The sequence below is a fragment of the Physcomitrium patens genome, chromosome 14, assembly GCF_059467195.1.
Source record: "Physcomitrium patens ecotype Gransden chromosome 14, ASM5946719v1, whole genome shotgun sequence".
Classification (NCBI taxonomy): Eukaryota; Viridiplantae; Streptophyta; class Bryopsida; order Funariales; family Funariaceae; genus Physcomitrium; species Physcomitrium patens.
The window spans coordinates 2,494,078-2,519,084 of NC_143423.1; the positions used below are offsets into that span (position 1 = coordinate 2,494,078).

General features: G+C 38.9%; 5 protein-coding genes across 14 annotated transcripts; 2 read left to right on the forward strand and 3 right to left on the reverse strand.

Moving 5' to 3' along the window:
* Positions 1-743: 743 nt before the first annotated feature.
* On the reverse strand, positions 744-6,909 carry LOC112291100 (serine/threonine-protein kinase STY46). Of its 6 annotated transcripts, none has more exons than XM_090255592.1 (17): positions 6,509-6,909; positions 5,810-6,104; positions 4,968-5,082; positions 4,718-4,794; positions 4,464-4,556; positions 4,197-4,272; positions 3,975-4,085; positions 3,701-3,754; positions 3,124-3,299; positions 2,815-2,922; positions 2,628-2,701; positions 2,314-2,489; positions 2,040-2,135; positions 1,825-1,905; positions 1,540-1,593; positions 1,263-1,397; positions 744-1,010 (listed from the first exon to the last, which is right to left on the reverse strand). In XM_090255592.1, exons 2-17 carry the CDS (start codon positions 5,953-5,955, stop codon positions 918-920), a joined length of 1,665 nt encoding a protein of 554 aa, XP_090111718.1. In that variant the 5' UTR covers positions 5,956-6,104; positions 6,509-6,909; the 3' UTR covers positions 744-917. The 6 variants fall into 6 exon arrangements, with proteins under 6 accessions (XP_090111718.1, XP_090111717.1, XP_090111714.1 ...); XM_090255591.1 differs by having other exon boundaries at positions 6,657-6,888; XM_090255588.1 differs by having other exon boundaries at positions 4,464-4,559; positions 6,657-6,888.
* A 1,515-nt stretch (positions 6,910-8,424) lies between these two features.
* Positions 8,425-12,703, reverse strand: LOC112291099 (putative GTP-binding protein OBGC2). 2 transcript variants are annotated; one of them, XM_024538091.3, is made up of 10 exons: positions 11,984-12,703; positions 11,372-11,839; positions 11,088-11,182; positions 10,769-10,846; positions 10,473-10,550; positions 10,142-10,342; positions 9,732-9,839; positions 9,367-9,441; positions 8,964-9,214; positions 8,425-8,664 (listed from the first exon to the last, which is right to left on the reverse strand). In XM_024538091.3, the coding sequence occupies exons 1-10, from the start codon at positions 12,120-12,122 to the stop codon at positions 8,511-8,513; spliced, it is 1,647 nt and encodes a 548-aa protein (XP_024393859.1). In that variant the 5' UTR covers positions 12,123-12,703; the 3' UTR covers positions 8,425-8,510. The 2 variants fall into 2 exon arrangements, with proteins under 2 accessions (XP_024393859.1, XP_024393858.1); XM_024538090.3 differs by having other exon boundaries at positions 11,372-11,869; positions 11,984-12,700.
* A 1,416-nt stretch (positions 12,704-14,119) lies between these two features.
* On the forward strand, positions 14,120-15,496 carry LOC112291536 (PRA1 family protein B2). 3 transcript variants are annotated; one of them, XM_024539087.3, is made up of 2 exons: positions 14,120-14,225; positions 14,380-15,496. In XM_024539087.3, exon 2 carries the CDS (start codon positions 14,485-14,487, stop codon positions 15,097-15,099), a length of 615 nt encoding a protein of 204 aa, XP_024394855.1. In that variant the 5' UTR covers positions 14,120-14,225; positions 14,380-14,484; the 3' UTR covers positions 15,100-15,496. The 3 variants fall into 3 exon arrangements, with proteins under 3 accessions (XP_024394855.1, XP_024394854.1, XP_024394856.1); XM_024539086.3 differs by having other exon boundaries at positions 14,394-15,496; XM_024539088.3 differs by having other exon boundaries at positions 14,400-15,496.
* Positions 15,497-16,370: 874 nt separating this feature from the next.
* LOC112291535 (uncharacterized) lies at positions 16,371-19,867 on the reverse strand. Its single transcript, XM_024539085.3, has 12 exons — positions 19,479-19,867; positions 19,132-19,271; positions 18,911-18,959; positions 18,476-18,649; positions 18,137-18,297; positions 17,947-18,016; positions 17,712-17,802; positions 17,503-17,572; positions 17,228-17,323; positions 17,013-17,112; positions 16,762-16,892; positions 16,371-16,613 (listed from the first exon to the last, which is right to left on the reverse strand). The coding sequence occupies exons 1-12, from the start codon at positions 19,771-19,773 to the stop codon at positions 16,428-16,430; spliced, it is 1,563 nt and encodes a 520-aa protein (XP_024394853.1). The 5' UTR covers positions 19,774-19,867; the 3' UTR covers positions 16,371-16,427.
* Positions 19,868-20,378: 511 nt separating this feature from the next.
* Positions 20,379-21,533, forward strand: LOC141046192 (uncharacterized). 2 transcript variants are annotated; one of them, XM_090255593.1, is made up of 3 exons: positions 20,379-20,640; positions 20,759-20,864; positions 21,361-21,533. In XM_090255593.1, exons 1-3 carry the CDS (start codon positions 20,524-20,526, stop codon positions 21,459-21,461), a joined length of 324 nt encoding a protein of 107 aa, XP_090111719.1. In that variant the 5' UTR covers positions 20,379-20,523; the 3' UTR covers positions 21,462-21,533. The 2 variants fall into 2 exon arrangements, with proteins under 2 accessions (XP_090111719.1, XP_073394922.1); XM_073538821.2 differs by lacking the exon at positions 21,361-21,533 and having other exon boundaries at positions 20,759-21,056.
* Positions 21,534-25,007: the final 3,474 nt, after the last annotated feature.

The following is a 25,007-nucleotide window of genomic DNA, read 5'->3' on the forward strand; positions in this document are numbered from 1 at the left end:
CAAATATTTTAATCAGCAATACTATAGTCTTGAAATGTCTTTGGTGACAAATAGTAAAACTAGCTAATTTAATAAATACTGACTATGAGAAAATACATCGTGCATAAGAACAAAAAAATACTATACAATTTTTGTAGGTATATTAGTAATATTTTTAATATGAACTACACAAAATATTATATTTTTTGAAATTTCAAAAATAAAATAAAAACTATAATATAATATTTAAAATCAAAAGAAATAATTGATTTAAGTCATTATTTTTTGCTAATTTCTTTATTGACTATACATATAATTGAAAGAAGGGAAAGTTATATAAATTTGATGAGCAATATTTTTATTACTAATTTTTTATACTAAGATAATCATGCTTAATTCTAATTTTAATTAACTTTAAAAAAAAGATTTTAATACACAATAATATTTACCATCACACCTACCAATATTTTATTTTATTTTTAATTTTTTTGGGATGACTTCCTGTATTTATTTGTTTTAAATTATTTATTTATTTTTGTTTGTGTATTTTTCTTTTTTGGTTTTTTGCACAACAAGGATAAAACTTGAGCAAGATTTTATCATCCTTGATTGTAATTTTACATCTTGGATTGTCAACCTCTTGGATATTATTTTGTTTACTCATATACAACGTGCCATGCTTTGGTCCTTCTTGGCCTACTTCCATTAAGCTTTGTTAGCATGTGTAATGGCACTTCTAAAGGTTCAAAAAGGAATCGACCACATGCAAACACAAGGAAGTATTTATTGTTCATGTACAAGTTGCAAGTGGCCACTAACAGCCTACTTTGTACAAAGGTTGAAGCTACCAGATTACTTTGAATGGACCCATGTTATGAAGCTTGGTTATTGCAACAATTGACAATGCAATGCAAGTGAAACTGAAGGAAAACCGTCACTTAGTGCAGTGGTAAGTGCTTGCTTGCAGTAAGTGGTCCTGCCAGCTTATTATCCTTCCGTCTCTTGCTTACAGCTTCTGCTTCTTGGTTCACCTGCCACACAATATCCATTCATAGTTACCGTTCAAAACTCTCCCACCATCACCATAGAGCTCGATAAGTATTCTTAAATGACAAACACAACATGTCCGTCGGGTAAAGATGAAAAAAAATAAACAGACCATGTTCCCCAATTCTTCATAAAACTAGCACAATTTGCAACCTGTGAACACCTCCCATGTGATACCCCATATGACAAACCAGTATGTATGAAGTATCCTCTATTGTAAACTTGTGTGTGCATACCTGTTCCAAAATCTCCTCGAGCAAAACAGTTATTTCCGAAAAACCGGGTCGTTCTGTTGGGTCTGCTTTCCAGCAACGTTGGAGTAACTCGTTGAATTTTGGATGGATGTTCTCGGGAATGGTCGGCCTCAAACCCTGCAGAACTCAAACATGTCGACCTCAACCCGCCAGGACTAAGTAATATTTGAGAGTCGCGAGGCAGCGATGCTTCGACAACCATCTACGAAACAATGCATTATGGATCTGATGCACGTTGCAGAATTCAGAACGGTGGTACCTTTTGAACAACGCCAACTGCAGCTTGAAGAGGAGTGAGGTATGTATAAGGAACCTGGACAAGATTACGTGACCAATATTAAGTAAAGAAGTGCTGCAATCCACAAGGACAAATTGGTTGCTTGGATTTCAGAAATTGAAAGACTATTTTAAATGAAAAAATTAACATCACACGTCGTGTTTACAGCTCAATTCCATCACACATGTGAATTCTAATTACACATGTCAACAAGGCAGGCTAAAGTATCATTGGCGCAGAATAATGCAAACAAATGGCTTCTAGTACCTGTCCAGTTATAAGCTCCCATAGTACCACACCAAAGCTGAAAACATCTGCCTTGCAATCGTATGGCTTGTGCTCTATAATCTGCACATTATCATGACCATTTATGAATCACAAACTATCTCACTACATCTGTGCCTCAACGTAATTAAAATTTCTTCCGTCATACGCAAATCTATTGTTCCTAGTCCAAGTTACCACCACAAGCTAAAGGATACCTCAGGAGCCATCCGTCGGTATGTGCCTGTCTCAGCTGTCATGATGCCTGACTGAGCTTGCACTCTCGCCACACCGAAATCGGCCACCTTGACCACCTGACAAAGATTAAAAATACCTGTCAAAGACAATGGTTTATCATAGTGATGGAATATGCAATCACGTTGTGAAAGCAACATGTACAACCATGGATTAATTACAGCTTTGAGACCACGGCAGAAGAATGAAGAGTGGAGCAAAGGTTAAGAGGGTGAGGGAAGCCTATCGGTTGCAGACCTCATTCTCGTCCATGAGCAGATTTGCGGCCTTCAGATCACGATGTATAATTTTATTTTGATGGAGGTAGTCCATTCCCTTAGAGACATCAATGGCCACTCGCAGTAACATTGGCATCTTCAGAACTGACTTTTGCTGATGCAAATAATCAGAAACGCTCCCACCGGACATGTACTCTGTAAAAGGACAACTTAAGTAGTTACTCAAGATCTATAGCATTGAAAAAGACGAACATGTTCCAAATATAAATAGAGTATGAATCAGAAGTGGTCAAAAGCTCAAGGAAATGCGAACACTTCCTACGTGTAGTGTACCTGTGACAATGCATAAATTTGGGGGCTTTGTGCAAGCGCCAATGAACTGCACAATGTTCTTATGTCTTATTTTCCTGCAATAGTTCAAACATCACTTCAGTTCAATCCTTTTATATAAGGAAACAAGATTAGAATTACCCCAAATGTGTTATGCACAAACTCCCGAGGTTTTACCGCAGCACTTTACCGCATAATAAACACTTCGTGTTGAAATTCAACCCTCAGGTTGTCGTTCATTCTCTCTGATTTGAGAACTTTGATGGCCACAGCTTGTCCACAGTAACTACCTTGATATCTGCATGCAACATGACTACTTCCATAAGCTCTGGATTGACACATGAGGGATCAAAGAAAAAGTGAAATAGTGTCAACTAAGAATTTTCTGTTTGCTATCACCTTCGGGGCCAGAACAATAAAAGCTTAGACCGAGTTAACTTCATCCTCTCGGTTCCCCACTTCCTCCCCTTCCACAAGACGTATAGCTGGAGTTACTTACAGATCTCCAGAGGAGCCAGAAGTCACCTTTCGAACGAACTTCAGCTGGCTACTGTCGATTTCCCAATCATCTACGCCACTGGATGACACAACACCTTCTGGAGTCCGTCCAGTGCTGGGAAGTTCACGAAGAGACAGATGCTCAAGGGTTGGTTTTGCTCTAGCCGACGTTACAGTCTGAGCATCAAGAATTATCAACATTGCAATTCAGAAAGTCATAAGTAAAAGACACTCATCACAGTGTGACTACTTTAAATGTCAGGAATTAAACAAATATCATACATTCGCAATGAAACATTATGCCTACATGCCTCTGTGCATATAGCTGGTCAACTCCAGGAATAAACGGATGGAGATTCTAAATCGAAGATCAGGTTCAAAAAAAATTATCTTAGCAATTGTCCAGAAGAAATCACAAGTAAAAGTATTATCACGCTTAAAGTAATTCGGTCCAAGGATTAAACCAACCGAATAATTGAAAACAGCAGCAATATCCAGAAATGCATTCAATCAACCAATGCCAATATAACCCACGTGTTGTGGTCATTGAAGGGTCACTTAGAGAAATCACATCATACCTCTGCACTTGAAGTTAGAGCTGGTAGTAGGGCCCGCTTCAAGTCTTCTATATCCTGATAAACAGAGAGACCCTGTTAATTTCATCTAGAGTAAAAGCTGCTAATCACGTTACTGAATATAACACTCTGTCTGTGACAATAAACCAGGTATACTCTATCAACATGCTTGACGCTAATCCGAGTGGATTAACTTAATTTGAGAATAAATCAGGGCCCAATTGGAATAGGAAACCGGAGGTAAAAGTCAGTAATCTGCAATAAGATATTCCGTTACCCTTGTCGACCAGCCATCCACTATGAAAACATCGAGAGAGAAACCATCTGTGGTTGAGAAGACGTGTGCTTCACGAATGTTGAGTCCAACATCTGCAAGCAGTGCTGACAACTACACCACCAAAGCACAGATCAAGAATTTTGACAAAGCATACTTTATTGATTGTATTCATTCTGATCCATTTCATCATACCCAATTTAGGTTTAATCATAAGTACAGTACCTGACTGAGAAGCTTAGGTCTGTCGACGCATGAGATAGTGACTTCATGAATCGGCACGTTTGCCATACGAGTTGAACTGTCATAATACTAACACTTAATGAGAACAGCGCCTAGTCAACCCATTCTCATAGAACTTGAGTTGAAAAATTAACGAGTAACTACATACACTCTCTCTCTCTCTCTCTCTCTCTCTCTCTCTCCCTCCCCCCCCCAAGACTCCCTGTAACTAAGAATCAGATCGCAAGAGCAAGAGCAAGAGCACAATACCTTCGAGAATGTTGGCTTACATCATGATTGTCTTTAGATTCTTGGACCAATTCCTCCTGGTGAGATAATGGACTAAGAGCAGGGAGTTGTGGTCTGCTAAAGAGACAAGAAGAACAATGATTTAGGACAACAATGTATACTAACTCTGACTCCGTTTAATGATCTTATTTAATTCCACTAGAATGATCTTACGTCGACCCTGAAACAAATATTTCGCAAGTGTTTGGTAAAGAGGAAAGAAATGGAATGCATACTCTAGTTTACAGATGGGAGAGTCGCCAACAGGTTCATCCTGGGGATTTGTTATACTCGAGGGATTGGAACTGACCGTCTGCAAAAGACAAATACCACCATAATATCAGAAAGAAAATTAAACGGTGGCAACTTTGTCAGACATCAATAATTGCCTGAATGGTTCCAATATTATGGAAGTAAAAGAAGCAAAAGAACAAGTTCATTGCACCAAGAAAACGTTTCAGGTGATATTCTTATCACCCAACGTACATGAACTGCACGAACATGGAACGCCGCTCTATTTTCGGAAACCTTAGCATCTTCAAGGAGCCGCTTATGGATGAGAACATCCTCCGCCCTGTCAACGTGCACATATAAAGCATATCTGCAAGCATAATTCACGAAGATTTCAAATCGCCGATATTCATCCACGTACATCACTTCTGATAGTGAAGATTGATACCTTAACCACCATAACCATACTTCCGATCATCAGAAAAATAAATCAAAACAAGGTTGTACAATCAAAACAGTCTACAGGGTTGCATGACTTGGACAAGGTGGTTCATTCTATGTGGCGAGGGATGGTGATTAGCACATGTAAACATGCATTACAGGAACATGCTCACAATCATGTTAATCAGCCAAAATGTTCTCCACGTTCAACAATGATACCAACTGATTGGTATTAACGATACATATATGTACATGTGTTTGGTAGAAAATTCTGAACTATTCTCAATTGAACTTTGGAGCCTCAAAATCTAAGGTTTCAGGTAATTGGTGAGAGAATGAAGTCTTGTTCGCTGACTGCTGAGCAGCAGTTATCATTTGCATTAATTTATAAGAGGTTAAACCATGTCCTTGAAAAAAAACATGTCACTGAGTGATTGTTGCTGCGGCGGTTGCAAATCCGACTCAGAAGCTAGCATATTGCTCAGTGATATGTATGTGCTACAATCTGGATCTATATCAGTATGAGTATCCAATCGTCTTATGGTCAACTCAATGCGAATGTTTCTAGGGAACGCCGGAGCAATAAAATTATAGCATTTCTTCCCAATGGGTTTTCAACATTGCAACGAATACGCAAGTCTAACCCTGGGACTTACCTCGTGGGAAGGCAGTCGAAATGGGATTGTAGCTCATCAGCAAAAGCAGGCATTGTAACAGCATCATGTCTGATGCGCACAAGCTGTCGCAGAATGCCCTCGCCCACTTCTTTCTTCTTCTGCTTGCGTTGAGCGTTCAACGCCATTTTGCTTATTTCACCCACGTAACCTCAAACTAACTCCAGTGTATCGCATTCCAGTGCACATACCTCTCGAGAACTCTGGGGCATGCACTCCGAGTGCAAAACCCAGCATAGCATGTACTGCCCGTTGCAAGCGAGAACACCTGCAGCTTCTGCGCTACGACCAATAAGAGCTACTAAGAGGGCAATCGATGGATTCAAAAGAAAGGAGTGCCATCGGAAAGGATCGCAGCATTAGCACGTCCTCCTCGCCAATCCACCATGGCTACAGCCAAGAGGTGAGATTTTTACTAATTTCCTGCACTACTTCACATTACTTTGCAGCCAATCAAACAACCACCGCTTATCTCTAGAAAACCATCATGAATAAAACAGCTAATTCACGCAGTTTCATGTTTTGATGTTATATCATACTCTACGGAACTTGATAGTCCGAACAGCTGCAGCCAGCAGATGTGGCGACGCTTAATCCCGATGCTCATTCAGGAAGAGATCACGACCGATACCAAAAAAAACATAGTCACACATCCCATCGGAAGTCGGCATATGACGCAACTTATCTACTCCGAGGATCGTGCATCTGCCGGAGAGCTGTTTGCCCAGGCGTTTTGCGCATTCTCGAGCAGTCCACGACAAAGCTATCCCCGGTGATTTGTTCATGTGTAGAATACGACACTAGGCTGCAGTTGTCTATTTGTACTCACCAAGCTCCATCAATGTCGCCATTGTCCTGTTTGTCCTCCTTCCCTCCTTGTCCTCGTCGGTCCTGCAACCGTTACGATTGCATGCTTGACAGAGTATTCTCCGTATAAACCTAAATTTTGTGTCGAATAGAAGGAGATTGCATTTCCCGACACGAGGGAGGAGGGCCCAGACCCTTACCCCAATCAGAAACACAATTTCTGCGGAGCAGCTCGTCATGCCAAGTCAGTGGGGATCAATAGGATAATGCTCCAAAAAACGTGGCTCGGAGACGGAATCCTGGTATCAACAATGATGACACTCCTTTTTTTTTCTCTTTGCACGGAGTTTTCCGACAGACTAACTGCGACGGATTTCAGCGGCTTATCCGATTTCCCACTTTAAATATACTCTTTGCCCTTTGGGTGGTCAAAGGGACACCATAAAAAAGCACTTGCCAGCCAGAAAACCCAATTGCTACCAAGAGTCTCATGCAGTAAAAGCAAGGAAATCGACCTGGAAACTTGTGGAAGTCAAACCGCTTGCCTATTTCTGGGACCGCCCATGAAACAGGCTCGTCGACTGAGTTCGTAGGATGAGCACATTCCGCATGCACCTCTGAAATTCTGTGCTTAGCAATGAATGTGGAGAATGGGTAGATCATGTGAAATCAGCCGAGCTATATATCCACATGGGTAATCGCGCAAACTCCTTATTCAAATCGATTGTTTCCGCATAAATTCGAAGTCCGAAACTGAACTCATGTAGAACTCTGGCACATGCAATCGCATGAAAGCAACTGGTCGACACCACAGCTTGGGATTTAGCCTAGTTTAAGCGACTCTGCAAGCTTTTTAGGGGATCACTGACAGAGTGAGGCCACGCAATAGAGCCGCGCTTCAATTCTTCTTGCTGCCATATTCGACAGGATCACGGCAGCGTTGGTGCAGGAGTTTCCTAGCTGATGGCAGCTGCTCTTCAAAGCAGCCCTGCAAGCCTGACATTTCTAATCTACTGCAGAACTTAGTTACAGATTCATCTGCTTTGTTCATTTCCGGCATCTTGCTGTGCACTACTTAGTACGCGCGTAGTTGCAGGCATTCCGGGTGCAGCAACTGACGCGGAAGACTTTTCCCAGAGTGTGCGCTTCAACTGGCGTGCTGAGTAGTGCACAGCAATATGCTGGGCATGGACAGCTACCACCGCTGAGTTCGCTGTATAGAACGTTTGCTTTGGTTTGATTGCCTTCCGTCAAACCACTCGCATTGTGGAGCAGTTGGAGCAATAATTTGTGCCGCGGCGTCTTCACAACAGTGGCAATAGTGGTTTGTGTGAAGCAGTTTCTGCATTGGTGTACAAGTAATTCTACTTTATCTTGCTGATGAATTTGTTATTGAAGTTGAACTGTGGCTGGTTCTTTGGCCGTTGACAACCGTCAGTAACATCTCAATTATCATAGGCATCTTGCGGGACATGCTACGAGAATATTCAATTTTGTGCTACGGTACAGTTAGAACCGCAGCTTGGTGAATCTGATCTACCAGCTGTATGACAAACAGATGCCGGCTCCTTTTCTAGTCCCAGAAACCAGGCTACGCTTCTCAGCATACCCTGAAGAACGTTGAGGAATAGTATGGAGGGTCTCGGCTGATCTTATCCTAATTCTTATTGGTATAACATGTGTACAGCAATTACGAGTTGCGTTCATGGTTTGAATAGTCAATATTGTTCGAGGAACTCGTCTTCACCAGCGTGACACACAGGTTGAGTTAGATGAGGGATTTTGAGACGTTATGCAAACAGAGGTCAAAGTTGTATTGATCTTTAATAACTCTATGATTATGCAGTTCCAATAACGTCACACTCCCGAGAAGCCCTCAAAGTTGCCACTGCGGAGCTTTCATCAGATTTGTGGAACTTTGGAGTCTTCTTGCACGTAACTTCTCTCGTTTCAGCTTTTGCGCTTCCTTCTGCTCTTTCTGCAGAGTATCCCGAATCACTTCAAGCAATTCTTTCATTCCCTCTCCTACCCTGCAATTGTAGCAGATGGCAAGATATTGAAATTAGATATTGTCCAACTCAAAACTACGACAAATACAACTATATAGGTTTCACTAAAAACGTCTAATCCTTTGGTAGAAGACCAACCACCTAGCAGCCGAGACCGTAAGACTGCACGAGGTCTGAATGACCATCAATAAAATTCTCTAAAATCGCACTGCAGAACGCTAAAAACTCACCAGATTACTGCTTCATTTACAAGCGTGAGGGCAAGAGCAGTACGTTTCAGAGTAGACCATGTCGACTTTAGAGCACTGGGGGGAACATACCTTGCACTAATGCCAACAACAGCCTCAGGGCGACGAAAGTCTTGGACTTTCCGTGCTGTTTCTTCCTTTAAATTTGACTTGCGTTGGTCTGCCTTCGATACACCTTGTGAGCTACTATCTCGTTCTACGTCATCTAATCTGGCCAAACGAGAACCGTTGGAGTCAGCGTTGCCCGTCTCCTCATCGGCAACTTCAGGATCGACACCCATATTCTGAATTACCTCCCTCAGGCTTTCGAATTTTTCCCTTGCCTAATGTTGGTTTCAGGAGAACTTCAAGTTAGAAAAGGACTTTGAAATTCAACAGTTGCATGGCGGCTGGTATGAGCCATGAATTAAGGTGCATGATCTCATTATCTTATAGTTGGGTCACATGGAACAAGGTTAGAGAGAGGACTAGTTACCTCTGGTAGATCAAGCTTGTTAAGAACAACAATATGAGGTCGCCTAACATACTCTGGGTTGTAGAGATGAAGCTCCTGTATGGCACCAGGATAGAGACATTAGTCATAACTTTATCACATTGCGCTTTTCCAAAGTAGTCCATTACTTTAGCTGAACATGCAATTCTGAACTATGGGTAAGATTCAACAGAAATTAGTACCACCTGTCCATCATTCCATTTCCAAAATCAGCCTAAGACAAAGAATAGTGTATTTCGAGTATTCATTATTTGATAATGAATTCAAGTTACTAAAATTGCAAAGAATGACAAGCTAAAATGATATGAAAATGTTACCACTTTTCAGAGCAAAGAATGAAGGTTCACCTCACGTAAAACGGTGTAATCTTCCACTGGATCTGGACTGGACGCATCTACAACATGAACAAGTACTCTGGTTCTTCGCAAATGTCGTAAAAACATCCTTCCTAGTCCCTGTGCCCAAGAACAACAATTCAATCAGGGTAATATTGACAACGCAAATAGCCGGAAAACTTAGAAGTGGCTGCCATAAATGTGCTCATGAACACCAATTAGATCACTAGCATGTCAGATGAACCCTAATCGCATGATGAATTCCTAAGATGGCTTCAATCGCAGGAGCTCCTCCGCCCACTCTTTGCTCCCCTCTGATGCTGGATATAATTCCCTTCTGACTGTGAGACTCCCCACCAGATGAGACAGGCTCAACCTTATACAAGAGCGATGTGCAAGACCGTATGAGGATCGTAAATAACCTTCCCAAGATGAGCATCCTTGATGAGTCCAGGGAGATCTGCCATTGTCGCCCCGCTTGAGAAACCCCCGTCATTCTTCAAAGGATCACCCTCCAAGCACCCCAAGTTAGGCATAAGTGTTGTAAAGGGATACGCAGCAATCTCTGGTTTTGCTACCGTCACTGCTGCCAGTAGTGATGATTTCCCAGCATTCGGTAGTCCCTGTAGTCCACAGCAATGGTCAGGCATTCTCCTACAAACGGAATAAAAGACCTTCAACTCTAAGTATAATCAGCATGAACCGTGCCACTTGACTAAAAATAAACCAAAAGCCATGAAGGAGAAGCCATACCACTAGTCCAATATCTGCCACAACCCGTAGCGTCAACTCAAGTGCAATTTCCTCACCGGGAGCGCCAAGGGTCAGAACCTGCGGCACAAAGGAATTATGGCTCCAACAGAATTCACGAACAGGTAACGTGTGGAAAAGCGTAAATTAAGTAGAAAAAGGACACAGACAAGAGAGCTCATCCCTCAAACCCCGTGCAACCTAGGCTGCTCATAAGTCCTAAAATACAAAGAAAAAAATCAACTGAAATGAAACGCGAAACCATCAAAGATGTGGAACTTCAGAGAGCAGAAAAATACTTTGTCGTCAGGATCTTGTATAGTTGGTAGGCCGCTGTCTCTAAGACGCTTATTATTTGCGGCTTCAACAACACTTATCTGCAACCACCGTCCATACCAAGCAGTTGTATTATCAATTTGGCGACCGCCATCATTCAATGACCTTAAGAATAGAAAGCCCAGGTAATCAGTGCTCTTTTTCCTTCACTATCCACTTCGAGAATGCAAGCGCTAAAACGATAGCAACTCTAGCCATGGAGCACTACGTTTTCAGCATGAACCTGGATAGTGGCATCACTGCTACTCTTTGAACGTTGAGCTACAGCAGAAAGAGGAATACCCCTCCACGACCACCACGAGCAACCATAATTTCATCCCCTGGTTTCGCAAGGTCAGCCAAAAACTTTCCTCCCCTCTTCCTTTTAACTACCGTGCCTGCATCGCGACAAGACAGCGAACGGGAACAGATAAGATGGCAAGTTCTTCCTCATGACTCTGCTGCTACCTGACTGCAATAACGACTGAGAATCTCATTGGGTGAAAAATCATCTTCAATCACTTCAAAGTGTTGTATAACATACTCATATTTTGAAGTAGCAATTGTGATGACAAAGAAAACCTCACCCACAGGAACAGGGATGCGAAGAACGGGAGCATCCAATCCATCCCGAAGTGAGGGAGACAGCGTCCCCATAGCACTAACGTTTGACCCACGTTTTGCATTATGGCGTTTCTTCCGATGGAGTGGCAAGAGAGTGTCAGCACTTTCGTCCGCAACGAGAATTACATCGCCACCATGGCCTCCCAAGGGCAATATCAAAGATCCATCAGGCCCTCTCTTGTATGTCCCGGGAATTTTCTTTTCCTTCTTGAATTTTTTATCTCCATCGTCTACTTTCGGTTTTGGGAACTTCAGGGTAGCCCCGTTGCCTCCATCGCCCGAGCGCACTGTGATGACCACCTGATCGAAATACTTGTGAGGCTCAGTGTCAAGGTTCTTCGGTCCTTCTGACGCATTCGCGTTCTCTTTCAGAAGCGAGCAATTAATAGGATTTGTGCGCGTTGTGCTTGTCACGGCTAATCTCTGGTCACCTAGCCACCAAGAAAACACATCACGAGATTCTGCCAAAATCAGTCAGGAGACGGTAGTAGAAAGATATGAACGAAATTGTCGTCATGTTCTTTCCAATTCAGGTACCATGAAATTAGTACAAAATGTTGGATGAAGTCAACTACCCTGCCAGAATCTTTGTTTCGGAAATATGGTGAAGGCGAGATGATGAGCACAATGCTTGGAATGAAATGGCAGCTTGCTCACACATCCACGTGCCGACACGACGGCGCTCCCACACGACGTACTCGCCATGGCCTGCATGTCGCCCTAAACTGGAGCGAGGAGGGAACTAAAGCATGAAAGAAAGCAGCAATCTCGTCCCTTCTGCCCTCACCGCGAGCTATCACCAGAGCGTCACACTCCAATCCACAGGCACGGGCAGCTCTCTCCCACCCAAACCACGCCAAAACTTCAAAACTCACACAAAACGCTTCCCAAGTACTCCAAAATTTTATCCCAAGCTGCAAAATCCCAAGACGCTGCAGCGCTCACAACACCGCCCCTGAAATTCAAACTAATTGAATTCCCTCAAGTCACCAACACACTCGCCACTCAACTGGGACCCCAGATTCTTTACCTACCAAAGTATAACCACGCATTGCGCCCAAGACAACAGTACCCACATTCGCTCACAGAAACACTATCCTCCTCACCCGCGAGATATAACCCCCCCCCCCCCCCTAAACCTCGCTACACAAACAACCCAGCTTCTGCTTGTGTGGCTTCTTCCTCGTCGTCTTCGTCTTGTGCACAAACGTAATCCAAACTCACACTCTCACTCTCACACTCGCAGAAGGCGACCCAATTCCGGAACGTGGGAATGGCGAGCGCGGCCTCGCTCTCTTCGCTCGCAGCGTAGTAGTAGTAGAAGCGGTAGCATTATCCTCATGGCGAGCCCCCGCTCGCTCTCGCTCTCTCTCTCTCGTCACACACGCCAGCAACTCTCCATCAGCTTGAATTTAGGGTTTCTCTTTTAAGCGAAATTGTGAGGCTTTCTGACAAGTTAACCACTAAAAAGGCACCCACAAATTTTGTTTTTATTTTAAATCTTGATTATTTATTTCGTGATAATATTTATTTACTTATCTATTTATTTCTAACATCAATGTTTTATTTAATGTTATGGTGTAATAAAAATGTAAATATGTATATATACATTTAAAAGAAAAAAAAAAACTGATTGCGAATTTATTTGTTTGTGCAAGTAGTAATGTACTTGGATTATAACCCTCACATGTGGTTTAAATTTTCATGTGAAACAGGTCAATGTTTTGTTTTGTTATGTCACAATATGATATTCATGACTTTAATCTGTCCATGCAAAAAATAATATTTTAATATGGAAATGATGATGTTAATGTTATGTTTTGTATCACAATAATATTATGTGACAAACAAATGAATAATAATCTGTTAACAGAAAATAATTTTCAGATAGTATAGTTTCTGAAATTAGGCAGTAGTTTGTAAATACTATTTTTTCTAATAGCTTTTTATTTACTAATGTTATGAAGTATATTACAATTTTTTTTTAAATACTTACTGTATTGGTGCATAGTTTCAAATGTAAAAGAATAATTTTTCATATCACTTGCTGTCAAATTGTACTGAATACTTAAATCAATGCAATTAAATAAACTACTTAAGGTACGCTTTGATAAAAAAATATGTTGCAACTGATGGTTGTAAATGTCAATGTTGTTCAAGACCTAGTAATAACCAATGGACCTGCAACAAAACTCAGCCATGATTTCAAACACAAAATAAAAAAATCTCAAGTCATTCAAATAATTTTTTTAAAAAAAGTTATTTTAGCAAACATCACTATCCATAATACATTTTTTCCAAATTAAAAAGTATCGACAAAAATAATCAAATACATATTGGATGACATGGGTAGTATTTACAGAAAGGGAAAATAATATTTCTTTCTTTACTTATTAATAATAGGTATTAATCATCCTCTATTATTATTATTCTTATTATTTTTTCCCAAATTGGTTAATTCCATTGAACCTACTCAACTAAATAATAAGAAGGGAGTTGTGGTAGGTACTGATCTTATTATTATCCTTTACGGAACAAAATCCTGTTCTCGGTGTTCCCATCAAAGGTGTTCCCTTGCAGATTCCAAAGGAGGATGTTCCTTTGCAGATCCAAAAGGAGGTTCCCTTTGCGTTCTCAGGGTAACGCGGAGCGGGAAGCGTCGGTAGCAGGGACTTGGAAGCACCGTGGGCCACAACAGAGGAGAAGCTTTCTTCTTGCATTCCGATCGCTTGACCTGCACGTCTTAGACCAGTTTCCTGCGCACGCTACGGATCTCTCGTACATCTGCATGCTGCTCATCGTCGAAACGGAAAGAGGGTAATCTTCACGACGTTTTTCGGCGCATTTTTGGAGGTTTTTTCGCTTAGTTTTTGGTGGGTTTGAAGGAGAGTGAGTTGTTGTGGTGCCGCTTGCAAGGTGTTTCTCTTTGGACAGATACTTGTGTTGTTTTAAGGATTGAAATCCGAAGAAGTGCTTGTTGTGAAGCATCAGCGCGCATTAGACGAAGTTTGCGCTAGTCAGATCTTGGGAGGTTGCGGTGTGGTGGAGCTAGGGTTTGTGGAGCTACAGCTTGGACATGGCGCCTGCAAGCCAGCCTCCGATGATCCCTGTTACTCAACAAGATGTGGGTGCGACGCCACGGTCGGGTGCTTTCTGGGTGCTGTATGGAAAGGCCCAGGATGCATTTAATCTGGCTTTTGCCCAGAAGCGGCCATGGGCGGAATTGGTTGATCGGACGCAGTTGGCGAAGCCGGAGTCGTTCAGCGATGCTCTCACTCGGGCACGTAAAAATTGGATCCACTTCCGCATCAACTATTCGCTTGTGTTGGTCGGCATCGTTGCGTTGAGCTTGGTTTTCAACCCAGTGTCGCTTTTCTTCCTTGCCGCTCTGTTGGCTGCGTGGACGTACCTCTACCTCGTCCGCTCTGAGCCACTAGTTGCGTTCGGCCGAACGTTCAGCGAAAGGGAGGTTCTTCTTGGCATGAGTCTGTTCACCGTAGCTTTGGTCTTCATGACCAATGTCGGTTCTACTCTCATTTCAGCTCTCGCGATTGGTGCCGCTATTTGTTTTCTTCATGGTGCGTTTCGCGTCCCTGATGACCTTTTCCTTGACGAGCAAGAAACTACTGGAGGATTCTTGTCTTTTCTATCATCGGGAACTGGAGCTCCGCAAGGAACGTCACATGTATAGATTTTCGCACTCAATGCATCAAGGTATAAATATTCTTTTTTAGCGAATCATTTTTCTTCTTCGTCAAGCCTCCTTAATCGTTCAGACTTTCTTATTCTTTCGTAGTTAATCCAGAGAAAACCGGTCCAGGGGTTTCAGCATATGATGCATAATAGACGCTAGGATATTCTTCATCGGTGTGAAGATTACTTCACAGCATGATTAGTAAACCCTACATACCATTGATCATGGTTTTATCTAGTCTAGATGAGGATTTATTGGCACATGCTCCTTGCAACTTATTGAATTGCTGATTTGGGAGAAGAAACTTGACCCTTGTGTAGATTTAGAGCAGATAGGATGTGCTTTCTAACAAGTTGGAAGAGTTTCCGGTTAGTAAAGCGTTCATTGAGGTTTATCCGCTTGAGATTTTATTATATTGATATACGGTCTTGAATTACATTCCGTGCTTGACAATGGCCATATGGACAGAAATTTTTATGGTTCAGGAAAGAGTCCACAATCCCTCAGGATATACGAATTGCTCTGCCTTCTCACGTACTTTACGTGTCAATTATTGTGCATGTTCACCTGATTGGTATATTCGTGGCACAAATGCAACGGGGCTCTGTTTGTTTGCAACAGCAGAATTGGAGTAGTATGTACCCATCACAATTCGGAGGAAGAGTTAATGCTCCAGCCATAATTTGTTTGTACATCGGTTATGTCTTCTGTCACCTAAATCTTAGTAATCAGGGAAATTCAGTGAAATTTCTCCCTCGTTCGATAGTGGCCAGATGACAGTGTACCCTGCATTTTAGGTAAAGCTACGTTAAATTTATGGGTCATTGTTGAGATCAGTGCAACGTTGATAGCAACTAGATTTAGCGTGCGTTAGTTGCTACCAGCGCACGCTGCACCACGTTGGAGTACAGTTTTTGATCCAACCACGTGAGTTTCGTTTTGCACAACTTGGCGGTTAGGGAGTTCTCACGTCCATAGGCTACTTTTTAGTGTAGAAAAATAGTGAATCGACGTGTAAAGTGGTTGTGGAAGTTTTGTTGTTGAGGTATTTACACATTAGGGCTCCATTGCGTAGCAAATATCAATTTACGAATTACCGTTTTGCTGGTAGTGCCTGGTACAAATGTCGAGTGTGCTATGGAACTGATGAAATCGACAGTGGATGTGCTCTATATCTGACAGTGGAGACGTGCAATAAACGACGTCGAATTCTTCGAAGTTGAAACCGGACAAGCTTCTGTTCTTGACATGCTGTCTATCACTGGCGCTAATGATTAAATGTATCATATCACATGCAAATATAAATTGTCAGAATCATATGTACATTAATGCTGTCTCGGTGTACCTTTGAAAGGGCCCACCAAGTCAGTTGCTTCCCGAAGTGCACCAAGCAACAAAGGAAGGCACTGCTCTATGCCAGTAACTGACAAACTTGCTCCCCCTGACATCGAGCGTCTGCAATCCCACATTTCATGATATTGTTGTACCCTCTCAAGATACTTGGTCACGATCTGTTTGCAAATAACAGCAACCGATAGTTAGCATAGATCACGTCATGTATATCAACCAGCAAGCATGCAGGCGTGGGGGATTTCCTCTTCACCTAGTAAGGAAAGCTATCGGAGTGTAAATCAGACTCAGAGCATTAGTTAAATCTACCTTTCTAGCATAACCACCGTAGGCCACTCCTGCGATGGTTGCATCATCGTCATGTGGGGTCTGAAAGAGCCCTTCTCTTTTCAGAGACTTGACAGTGTGGGCATTTGTTCCACCTGCCAGCTGAAGATAACCTGACGATAAACAATGATCCAGCTTTTCATCAGATGAATGCAGTCCCAAACACACAGCCAAATTGATTAATTTGGCATCTGATGAGACGTGTGCGTGGTCGTTCGGAGTATATTGAGTACCTGGAGGGCGATCTTTTGAGGCTGCTACATTTGCAGCAAGAGAAACTGCTGCCCTAGTTGCACCCGCGCCTATGTCGCCACTCATAGGCCGACCATCCAACTGGATCACAGCGAATATATAGTTACAATGGAGGTGTTACCGGCTCATAAATCTGTGATGCTCAACGCTGGGGGTGACATTCTAAGACATGTAACATCGTAGACAAGTGGACTACCTGCCAAAGATTTAGACCTTTGAGGACAGGTCGCAAGCTTTGATACATGGTTGCTAATGCTGGAACCATAGAGTCGCCTAAATCTGGCACACTCACCTGCACGCATATTCATATTTTGAAATCAATCATGTTTTGGATACCGAAAATTAATTTGAAATCTAGAATATTCATCCCAAAACAATCTAATGATTGTGAAAGCCAAACATTTTGAGATCAGATCTAAGACAGGTAATGAACAATGCATACAACACTCATGGAGAGCATCTTGTGCTTACAGCAATAAGTTTGAGAGATAGTAATGCGTCGGAGAGCTCTCCCACCAATCTATGAAAGGATTCCAAATGTCTGCAAAACACCTAGTATTAACGTTGTGAACAATCACATACATTACGCACACTAAAACAAAAGGGCAAGAGCCCTATGTTGCAAAAGAAACCAACAGATCTGAGAAGCACAAATCATGGTCAAGCAGAGAAATGCATACCCTGCACCCGTGTGTATTTCAATTGCGTCGATGTCGCTGCTTCTTAAAAGATTGGCAACAGCTTCCAACTCCCTCACATATGTCCTGGTATCTTTTTAGTGTTGCAAGTTGAGATTAAAACAAGATGAAATAATGAAGTATCCGTTAGAATGCTACCAAAGTGCTCAGTACAAAAATCAAGCTTAGGACCATAATAAGGAAATGTTTCGCTAGAGGTAAAAGGCAAGGTACTCACAAATAAGGTTCAACGGGCATACGGAAAGGCAGCGTCCACATCCGTAACAGCGCTCTGTAATAACACCGTCCTGTAGAAATGAATGGTGAAGAAATGAACACTTCATGTGCAGTAGTCTAAAACTCGAAGACCAGGATCATGGTGAGAAATGTATCAATCAATTCCCACAAAAAGATTCATAGGCACCTACCGATCGAAAGCCAGAATGTTGCATTACATGTCCTGTTTCTGGTAAAAAGCTTGATTGACATCGTTCCTCAACTGCAGATGCTTTAAATGCAATGGCAGCAGCAGGGCATACACGCTCGCATGGACGCGGACAATCCGTTGGACACAGCCCTGGATCAAATTCTGCAAGCCATGCAACAGTTTAGCATTAAAATAACCACAGCCTTTTTTCGCAAAATGTATACTACTTCCAACTCGAGAAAATTCAGCAAGGTTCATACCCTAGTTGAAGTGATTAAATTCACCACTACAAACAGGACGGAAAGTACTTTGGCGAGGAGTAGAATGTGAAATAACTCACCCGCTTTTCTGAAATGCGGGTCTTCATCGTCATTTATGCTGACCATTATCCAAGGTCTTCGTATGATGGGAATCTCAGAAGCAATGAGGTGGCGAGCAAGATGTTGAGCAGCCGTAACTCCCTCCAAAACAGCAGCAACAACAGCAGAATCGGCCGCACAGTCGATGCAGTCAACTACACATGCAATCATTTGCTAAGAAAACAAACCAACTTCTACTTCGAACGACAGAACTTTAGGATTCTGGAGGTTAGCCGCTCGGACTCTACAAAGATTAAGCCGCGAAGCTGGAATTGAAAGCCATAGTAAAAAATTTAATCCTCAGGGTTTAAGTTGATTTTCATGCTCAGCAAAAGGAGATTGAGTTACGAGTCGAGAGGAAAGGTAGAATGGAAAACTTGTGAAAACAGTCCTGTCTAGAACGATGAAAGACCTACCCCCAGCCAACGTATATACAAGTGAAAGATTGCGTATGTCCACCACATCCTGCACAGAATGCCGAGAATTTTCATCTGAATCTTTCCTTCCGGAATACAAATTGTGTATGTTTCAACATTTCTGGGAAAATCTTCAGATACTTACGAAAACGTATTCCATTTCAGAAACTAATGATACCATCGCAATCAAGCTTGATAAGTAGAATACCAAGGTCACTAACCTCGAAGCTTGCTCCACAGATAAGCTTCACCCATCGTCCTTCCCGTAGCGATACTTCAGGAGACCTTGAACCATTGGACATAGCCGATTGGCGCACGAGGTCTGACAGAGCTTCCCTTATGAATTCACTGCTCGGTTCAACTGCAAGAAGGAATCGTAATATAATTATCAAAATCTATCAATTTTGAGAACATAATCTTTGCTATTTAGCGCTCTATATTCCACCGGGATTGCACCAAATGTAAGGTGAGACTCTTGCTGTTCCGCAGTTTCCTTTTGGGCATGCAGGACTTGGAATTGAAGGGATGTCATCATAGGGAGCGAGATTGCGAGGAAATCGTAGACAACCTGAATCACGTTCGATGACTTCTCGGACACCTCCAATCGAACTCCGCACGACATTTTGATGGGACTCTATCCTCAAAGGTCGAATTCCACCCACTGCAAACCTCCGCAACTTGCAAAATCCATCATCACAGAACCGTGAGCTCTGCAATTGCGCTACCAGAGCAGAATTAATGGGAGAAAGGCCCGTGCCGCATCTGAGAACCATGGTCATCCTCACATCCACTCCTCCACATATTTCCATGCTCAATGTTCTAATTTCTCTACTACCCAAAACTGCTTCAGAGAGACGAGGCATTGACTGTTGCTTGTCTTCTAGTTAGATCCTTAGATTCTTCCAGCGGTGCTTTGTGAACTTTGGGAACTTTACAAGAGCGATGAGAGTTATGGGTCCGGGGAACTTCTAAATGTCTCCCCAGGCTTTTTCAGCACGTCTCATTTGAATGTGACTCAATTCTTGAATACGAAGAATCTTTTGGGTTCAAAGCTAGTTTGAAGTTTTTACAATTTAAAGTCAATCTCATTGACGAGAGCTTCTTGGCCTTTTGTGCTTCGGGGTTTGTGCAGCAATGCGAGGGATTCATCTCTTGAATATTTGGAGTTAATTTGGGTGAAGGAAAGTTTTACTAGGTTTTCAATTCTCCAGAATGTCTATCTCATGTGGTAGTAAGAACATGAGCCTTGCTGTAATCTGTTTACTTGTCACGAATGCAGTGCTGAAAATTACAGATTCAATTTTATCTCGCGCTCGCAAAAACACAGCACTTCCTGTGTGACGAGAATGCTGATGCTTACTAATAACCAATTGATGAATCGTTTGATATTGAACCCAGAAACGCTTTTTTGTGATGGTCGAACCTTGAAGCGTAATACTCGAGGCAAACACGCACCATTGGTGGACATCTGTGGATGTTTATATTCATCCTTAAACAGTATTATGGACACTTACAGCGGAAAAACACTCGTTCACCCAGCATCACTTGATGTATGGAGGGAATTACAGGAACAAACCTAAGGCAAGATTCGGCACCATGATCAATGCAGAGTTATGGGCACATTTGAGAATGGCAAGTGCGCTCTTCAAATGCCATGCAAGCTGCTCCCTCGTCATTTGCTACTCCACCAGATACCAAGGGCTTTCCTCAATTATTTCTATGGAATTCAGGTGATTTCAGTAGAAAACTGTGAACTCTTTCTTTCGAATTGTGCACATTCCCCTGAGATTTTTTTCGAGAAGTTGAGACACTAGAATATAACGGCATATCATCGTTTTTTTGTGACAGACTGGTGAGGAGTGGGCCACTTATGGAAACTTGTTGGTTGGAAGGACGTCTGTTCAGTACCAGATTTTGAGTGCTAAAAGTAGAGAATCAGTACAAATTTTGCAGAGTAAGGGTACTTCCAACCTCAAGGTTACAGGAACAATTCATGACATGATCCTGATCGAGTGCCATCCGGATAAGTATGTCACACTGTATAACGGTTTTTCTGCACGACGTCTGTAAAATGTATGAACTACTTGCAACGTCAGCACTCTATCTATGTTCAAACCACGCCCTGTTGTGGGTCATTAAGCTCCACTTTGAATGAATGAAGACACTGCCAGGAATCTCTGTCTTAGTCTGTAGAGTGTGCAGCAGCTTCTTTTAGAGGGCATATTGGAACTAGAGCATTGTTGAGATGGGTTAAGAATGCAGCTGTGTGCCCATGAGAGGATAACCTTGTGTGACAATGATAATGATTCATGTTGGCCTGTGATGGTGTGGATTAGGTTGTGGAAGACTTGTAAAACATTCCAGTTTGGTTTCTAAGACACACGACACTAAGATACTCTTGCTTCACAAGGTAATTTACAAGCTACTTGAGGTGGTTGCCATGTTTTCAGATGAATGCCATGAGGACTGGAGTAGCTTTTGGTGGCTCTCATGGACTCTGGTGACAAGCAAGAAGCATGAAACCTCTACTTTGCATGAAGCTCTTGTGTAGCCAACCAACAGGTCACTCAAATTCTGGTGAGAAAATATTCATGCCACTTGTTGAAATTTCGTGACCTAATGTTTAAATAGGAGTTTTTAACTTTTTGGTTTAATATAATTTAAGTTTTCACAATGTGGGCATAAAACAAGGGAATTGTTAAAATTGACCCAAGCATTTATTAAATCGACCCACCCATCCTAACCATCTTCAAAAAATTCTTCTCTACTAGATCTACATTGATAATAATAATAATAATAATAAAAACCATTGAAAAGTTGTTGGATCCTCAACCAATAATGATGGGTGGATTGATTTAGTAAATGTTTGGATCAATTTAACAATTTTCTAAAACAAGAATGATGTCATTTAGTGAACTTCTAAAAAAAAAACTAATAAGGATCAATAAGAAGATAATTGTTGAAATGACAAGTGATACCTTTTGTAAAAGTAGATTTGATTTTTAACATGAACTTGTATCTTTAATTATTAACTTTGTAGTAAAGACAAGATTAGAAAATTATTTGTGAAACTTTATGTACCTCCACTACTATTATCTATAAATAATGCTTTATTATCTTTTTTCTTTATTATATATTTTTTAAAGAATCTATTTTGTCATTCAATTACTCATATATAATTTCTTTATATATATATATATATATATATATATATGTCTACCACCATTTTCTTTTCTACCTTTCTAATAAGAACTAGTAAAAAATATATATATATATATATATATATATATATTTAAACTCCTATTAATATTTATAAAATCTTATATAGATAAAATAATAAAATAATAATATTGATGTAAGATTATTGTAAAGGTAGACTTTGAATTGGCTTGTGAACTTTTATTATACAAGATATTCTAATCAATTTTGGATAAAATAAATAAAAAATATATGTAAGATTATTTTTTATTTTTAATTTTTTATATCAAGATTTTAAAAGAGTGATGCTTTAATTTATTTTTTTAAAATATATAATTTTATACAAAAAAGAAGAAGATTGGTGGCAAGAGTTAATTTCACATTGTAATACTCTTACTTAGCTAATCAAAGTTATTTTACTTTTAAATCTTTCATCATATCTTAAATTTCAAAATACCTAAAATTATATATATATATATATATATATATGTATTTATCTAAAATATTTATTTTCGTATATCTGAAATTTATATTCAATATAAAATATAACAAAACAATGCACATAATGATTTTTGGTTCATAAGTCGTATGTAATTATTTTAATTACAAGGATAAATATTTAACAATCATGATTTTAAAAAATAAAATAAAATTTATATTTATATAATAAAAAAATCTTGTAGTTTTACATTTATATTATCAGCTTTCAATAATATATTTTTTAAAATAAAAAATTATCAATTAACACAACATAGTAATTGTAAAAAAATTAGATATATATACATTTAAATAATAGATTGAAAGTATTTATCTTTTAAATATTTTACTAATAAAATTTTACTTATTAAAGTATTTGTAAATAAAAATAATATTTGATACTATTTAATATTATAAAATATCTAATCAATATTTTTAATTTAGATTTATTTTAATTAAAAAATAATTATTGTGATGTAAATTAGATATCTTGTAGTTTTAAATTTCTCTTTGAATTAACTAAAAATAAATAAAATAAATAAAAAATATCTTCTACTTTAAAAATATCAAGACTTTATTGATTAGAACAAAGACATTTATATAAGCTAGAAAAAAGAGATGTTTATTGTTTCTTCTTACACCATATCCTAATTCAAGCAGAGGTTTTTAAAAAAACTCCAAAGAGATATCAGAAATATAAAGATATATTTAAGGATAAAATTATAAAAATATTATAAAAATATGAATTTTATTATAATAAAATTGACCTTTGAGAAAGTGCTCAACCTCTATTTACATCAATATACAACTTATTCCAAAATCCATTAACCTCTCCTAAAGAATATATTTGCAAAAATCTTACAATTTATTTTTGATGTGATATTTAAGTTTGTATAAGTGTATCAATCTTTTTTAAGAAGATGAAAGATGGATCTTTAGAAATGTATATGGGTTATTAAGGATTCAAAAACAATTAGTATTAAAAATAGTTATATTTTTCTTTTGCAATTAAAGCTTCTCAATAAACTAACTAAACTAAAATCTATATTAAAACAACTATACAAAGAGCCTACAATTTAATACGAGTTAACAAAAAATATGAATAAAAAATTCTATTTTAAACTAGATATATCCATTTTGAATATGAATTTGTATCTTTTTTACTTTTAAATGCTCTACTTGCTTTTTTTTTATTTAATTAGTGATTTATTTTTATCTTAAAATAATTCTATCTTATAATTTTAAAATAAAATTCTTATTTATTTTGATTATATAAAAAATTATGAATATTATATTTTTCTTATATTACAAAGATATAAAGTTCTAAGGCTTCATACCAAGATAGAAAATTTGCATATTAATCAATTTAAGTAAGATTTTTGAATAAATGATCTAATATATATATAGATATATATATAGATATATATATAGATATATATATATATATATATATCTTTAAGAAGATATAGATTATTATAAGTTAAAAAAATTTAAAAGTTATAAATAATAATTAATATTTTTAAAATTTTAGATACTATTATTAGATATTTATCAAAAAAATTTATAATTATTTTTTATTCATATAATTAATATTTAAAGAAAAATTAAAATATAAACAAGATATAAAAAATAAAATTTAAAATTTTAATATTTTTATTTTAATTAATAATTTTTTGTTGATTAAATATTTTATATTTTATTAATTTTATTGAGTTCTTTTTCTTTATTTATTCCAAAATAATTATAATTAGTTTTTAAAAATATATTTTATTACAAATATTATAAATATTTAAAAATTTAAAAATTCTAATCTTATATCTATAATTTAATTGAAATAATATAATTTATAATTTATATATATATTAACGTCATAAATTTCTAATTGACAATATATCCAATTTAAGATCTTAATTTGAATCAAGGTTTTGAAAGATGGTCTTTTACATATATTCATTCTAAAAAGATTTACCATTATCACAACATACTAATTCAAATGTAGTAGACTTCTTCCAAATCCAAGTGGAGCACTACACTTGTCAAACTTTTATTGTTGTGGAGTCCTTTTTCAGCTTATTGACATCTTCTAGATCTAACATAAGAAATATATGAATAATTGATTGAATAAATTGGATGTATAGGATCAACTCACATTAAAAATTGCCATATAGTTTATAATCATGGCTTGTGCAATTGTTGGATGTCAAACAAATATGGACAAAGTCATATAAATTTTCTATAGAATTACTATTTCTTATCATCATAGAATTTGATGGAGAAGATCTTTTTTCAATAGAAATTTATGGATTGACTTGACTATTAAGTACAAGATGTTTTCTTTCTTCTACTATGAATGATACCATGATCTTAGACTCGAAGGTGGTGCCTTGATGTAGTCCTTTAGATCTTTTTAAAGAAAATATAG

What these genes read in the sequence shown, in the direction of transcription:
- LOC112291099 (XM_024538090.3), bottom strand. Translation starts at nt 12,122, where the DNA reads ATGCAGGCCATGGCGAGTACGTCGTGTGGGAGCGCCGTCGTGTCGGCA. An exon ending in TCGCATCCCTGTTCCTGTGG is followed by an intron (nt 11,183 to 11,371) that starts GTGAGGTTTTCT and finishes GTCGCGATGCAG; the next exon opens with GCACGGTAGTTAAAAGGAAG. An exon ending in TACAAGATCCTGACGACAAA is followed by an intron (nt 10,551 to 10,768) that starts GTATTTTTCTGC and finishes TTTGTGCCGCAG; the next exon opens with GTTCTGACCCTTGGCGCTCC.
- LOC112291535 (XM_024539085.3), bottom strand. Translation starts at nt 19,773, where the DNA reads ATGCCTCGTCTCTCTGAAGCAGTTTTGGGTAGTAGAGAAATTAGAACA. An exon ending in TCTGTGGAGCAAGCTTCGAG is followed by an intron (nt 18,960 to 19,131) that starts GTTAGTGACCTT and finishes CATTCTGTGCAG; the next exon opens with GATGTGGTGGACATACGCAA. An exon ending in TATCTCTCAAACTTATTGCT is followed by an intron (nt 17,324 to 17,502) that starts GTAAGCACAAGA and finishes ATATGCGTGCAG; the next exon opens with GTGAGTGTGCCAGATTTAGG.
- LOC112291100 (XM_090255588.1), bottom strand. Translation starts at nt 5,955, where the DNA reads ATGGCGTTGAACGCTCAACGCAAGCAGAAGAAGAAAGAAGTGGGCGAG. An exon ending in TGCTCATGGACGAGAATGAG is followed by an intron (nt 2,136 to 2,313) that starts GTCTGCAACCGA and finishes AATCTTTGTCAG; the next exon opens with GTGGTCAAGGTGGCCGATTT. An exon ending in ACCGACGGATGGCTCCTGAG is followed by an intron (nt 1,906 to 2,039) that starts GTATCCTTTAGC and finishes GATAATGTGCAG; the next exon opens with ATTATAGAGCACAAGCCATA.
- LOC141046192 (XM_073538821.2), top strand. Translation starts at nt 20,524, where the DNA reads ATGGGCACATTTGAGAATGGCAAGTGCGCTCTTCAAATGCCATGCAAG. An exon ending in ATTATTTCTATGGAATTCAG is followed by an intron (nt 20,641 to 20,758) that starts GTGATTTCAGTA and finishes TTTTTGTGACAG; the next exon opens with ACTGGTGAGGAGTGGGCCAC.
- LOC112291536 (XM_024539087.3), top strand. Translation starts at nt 14,485, where the DNA reads ATGGCGCCTGCAAGCCAGCCTCCGATGATCCCTGTTACTCAACAAGAT.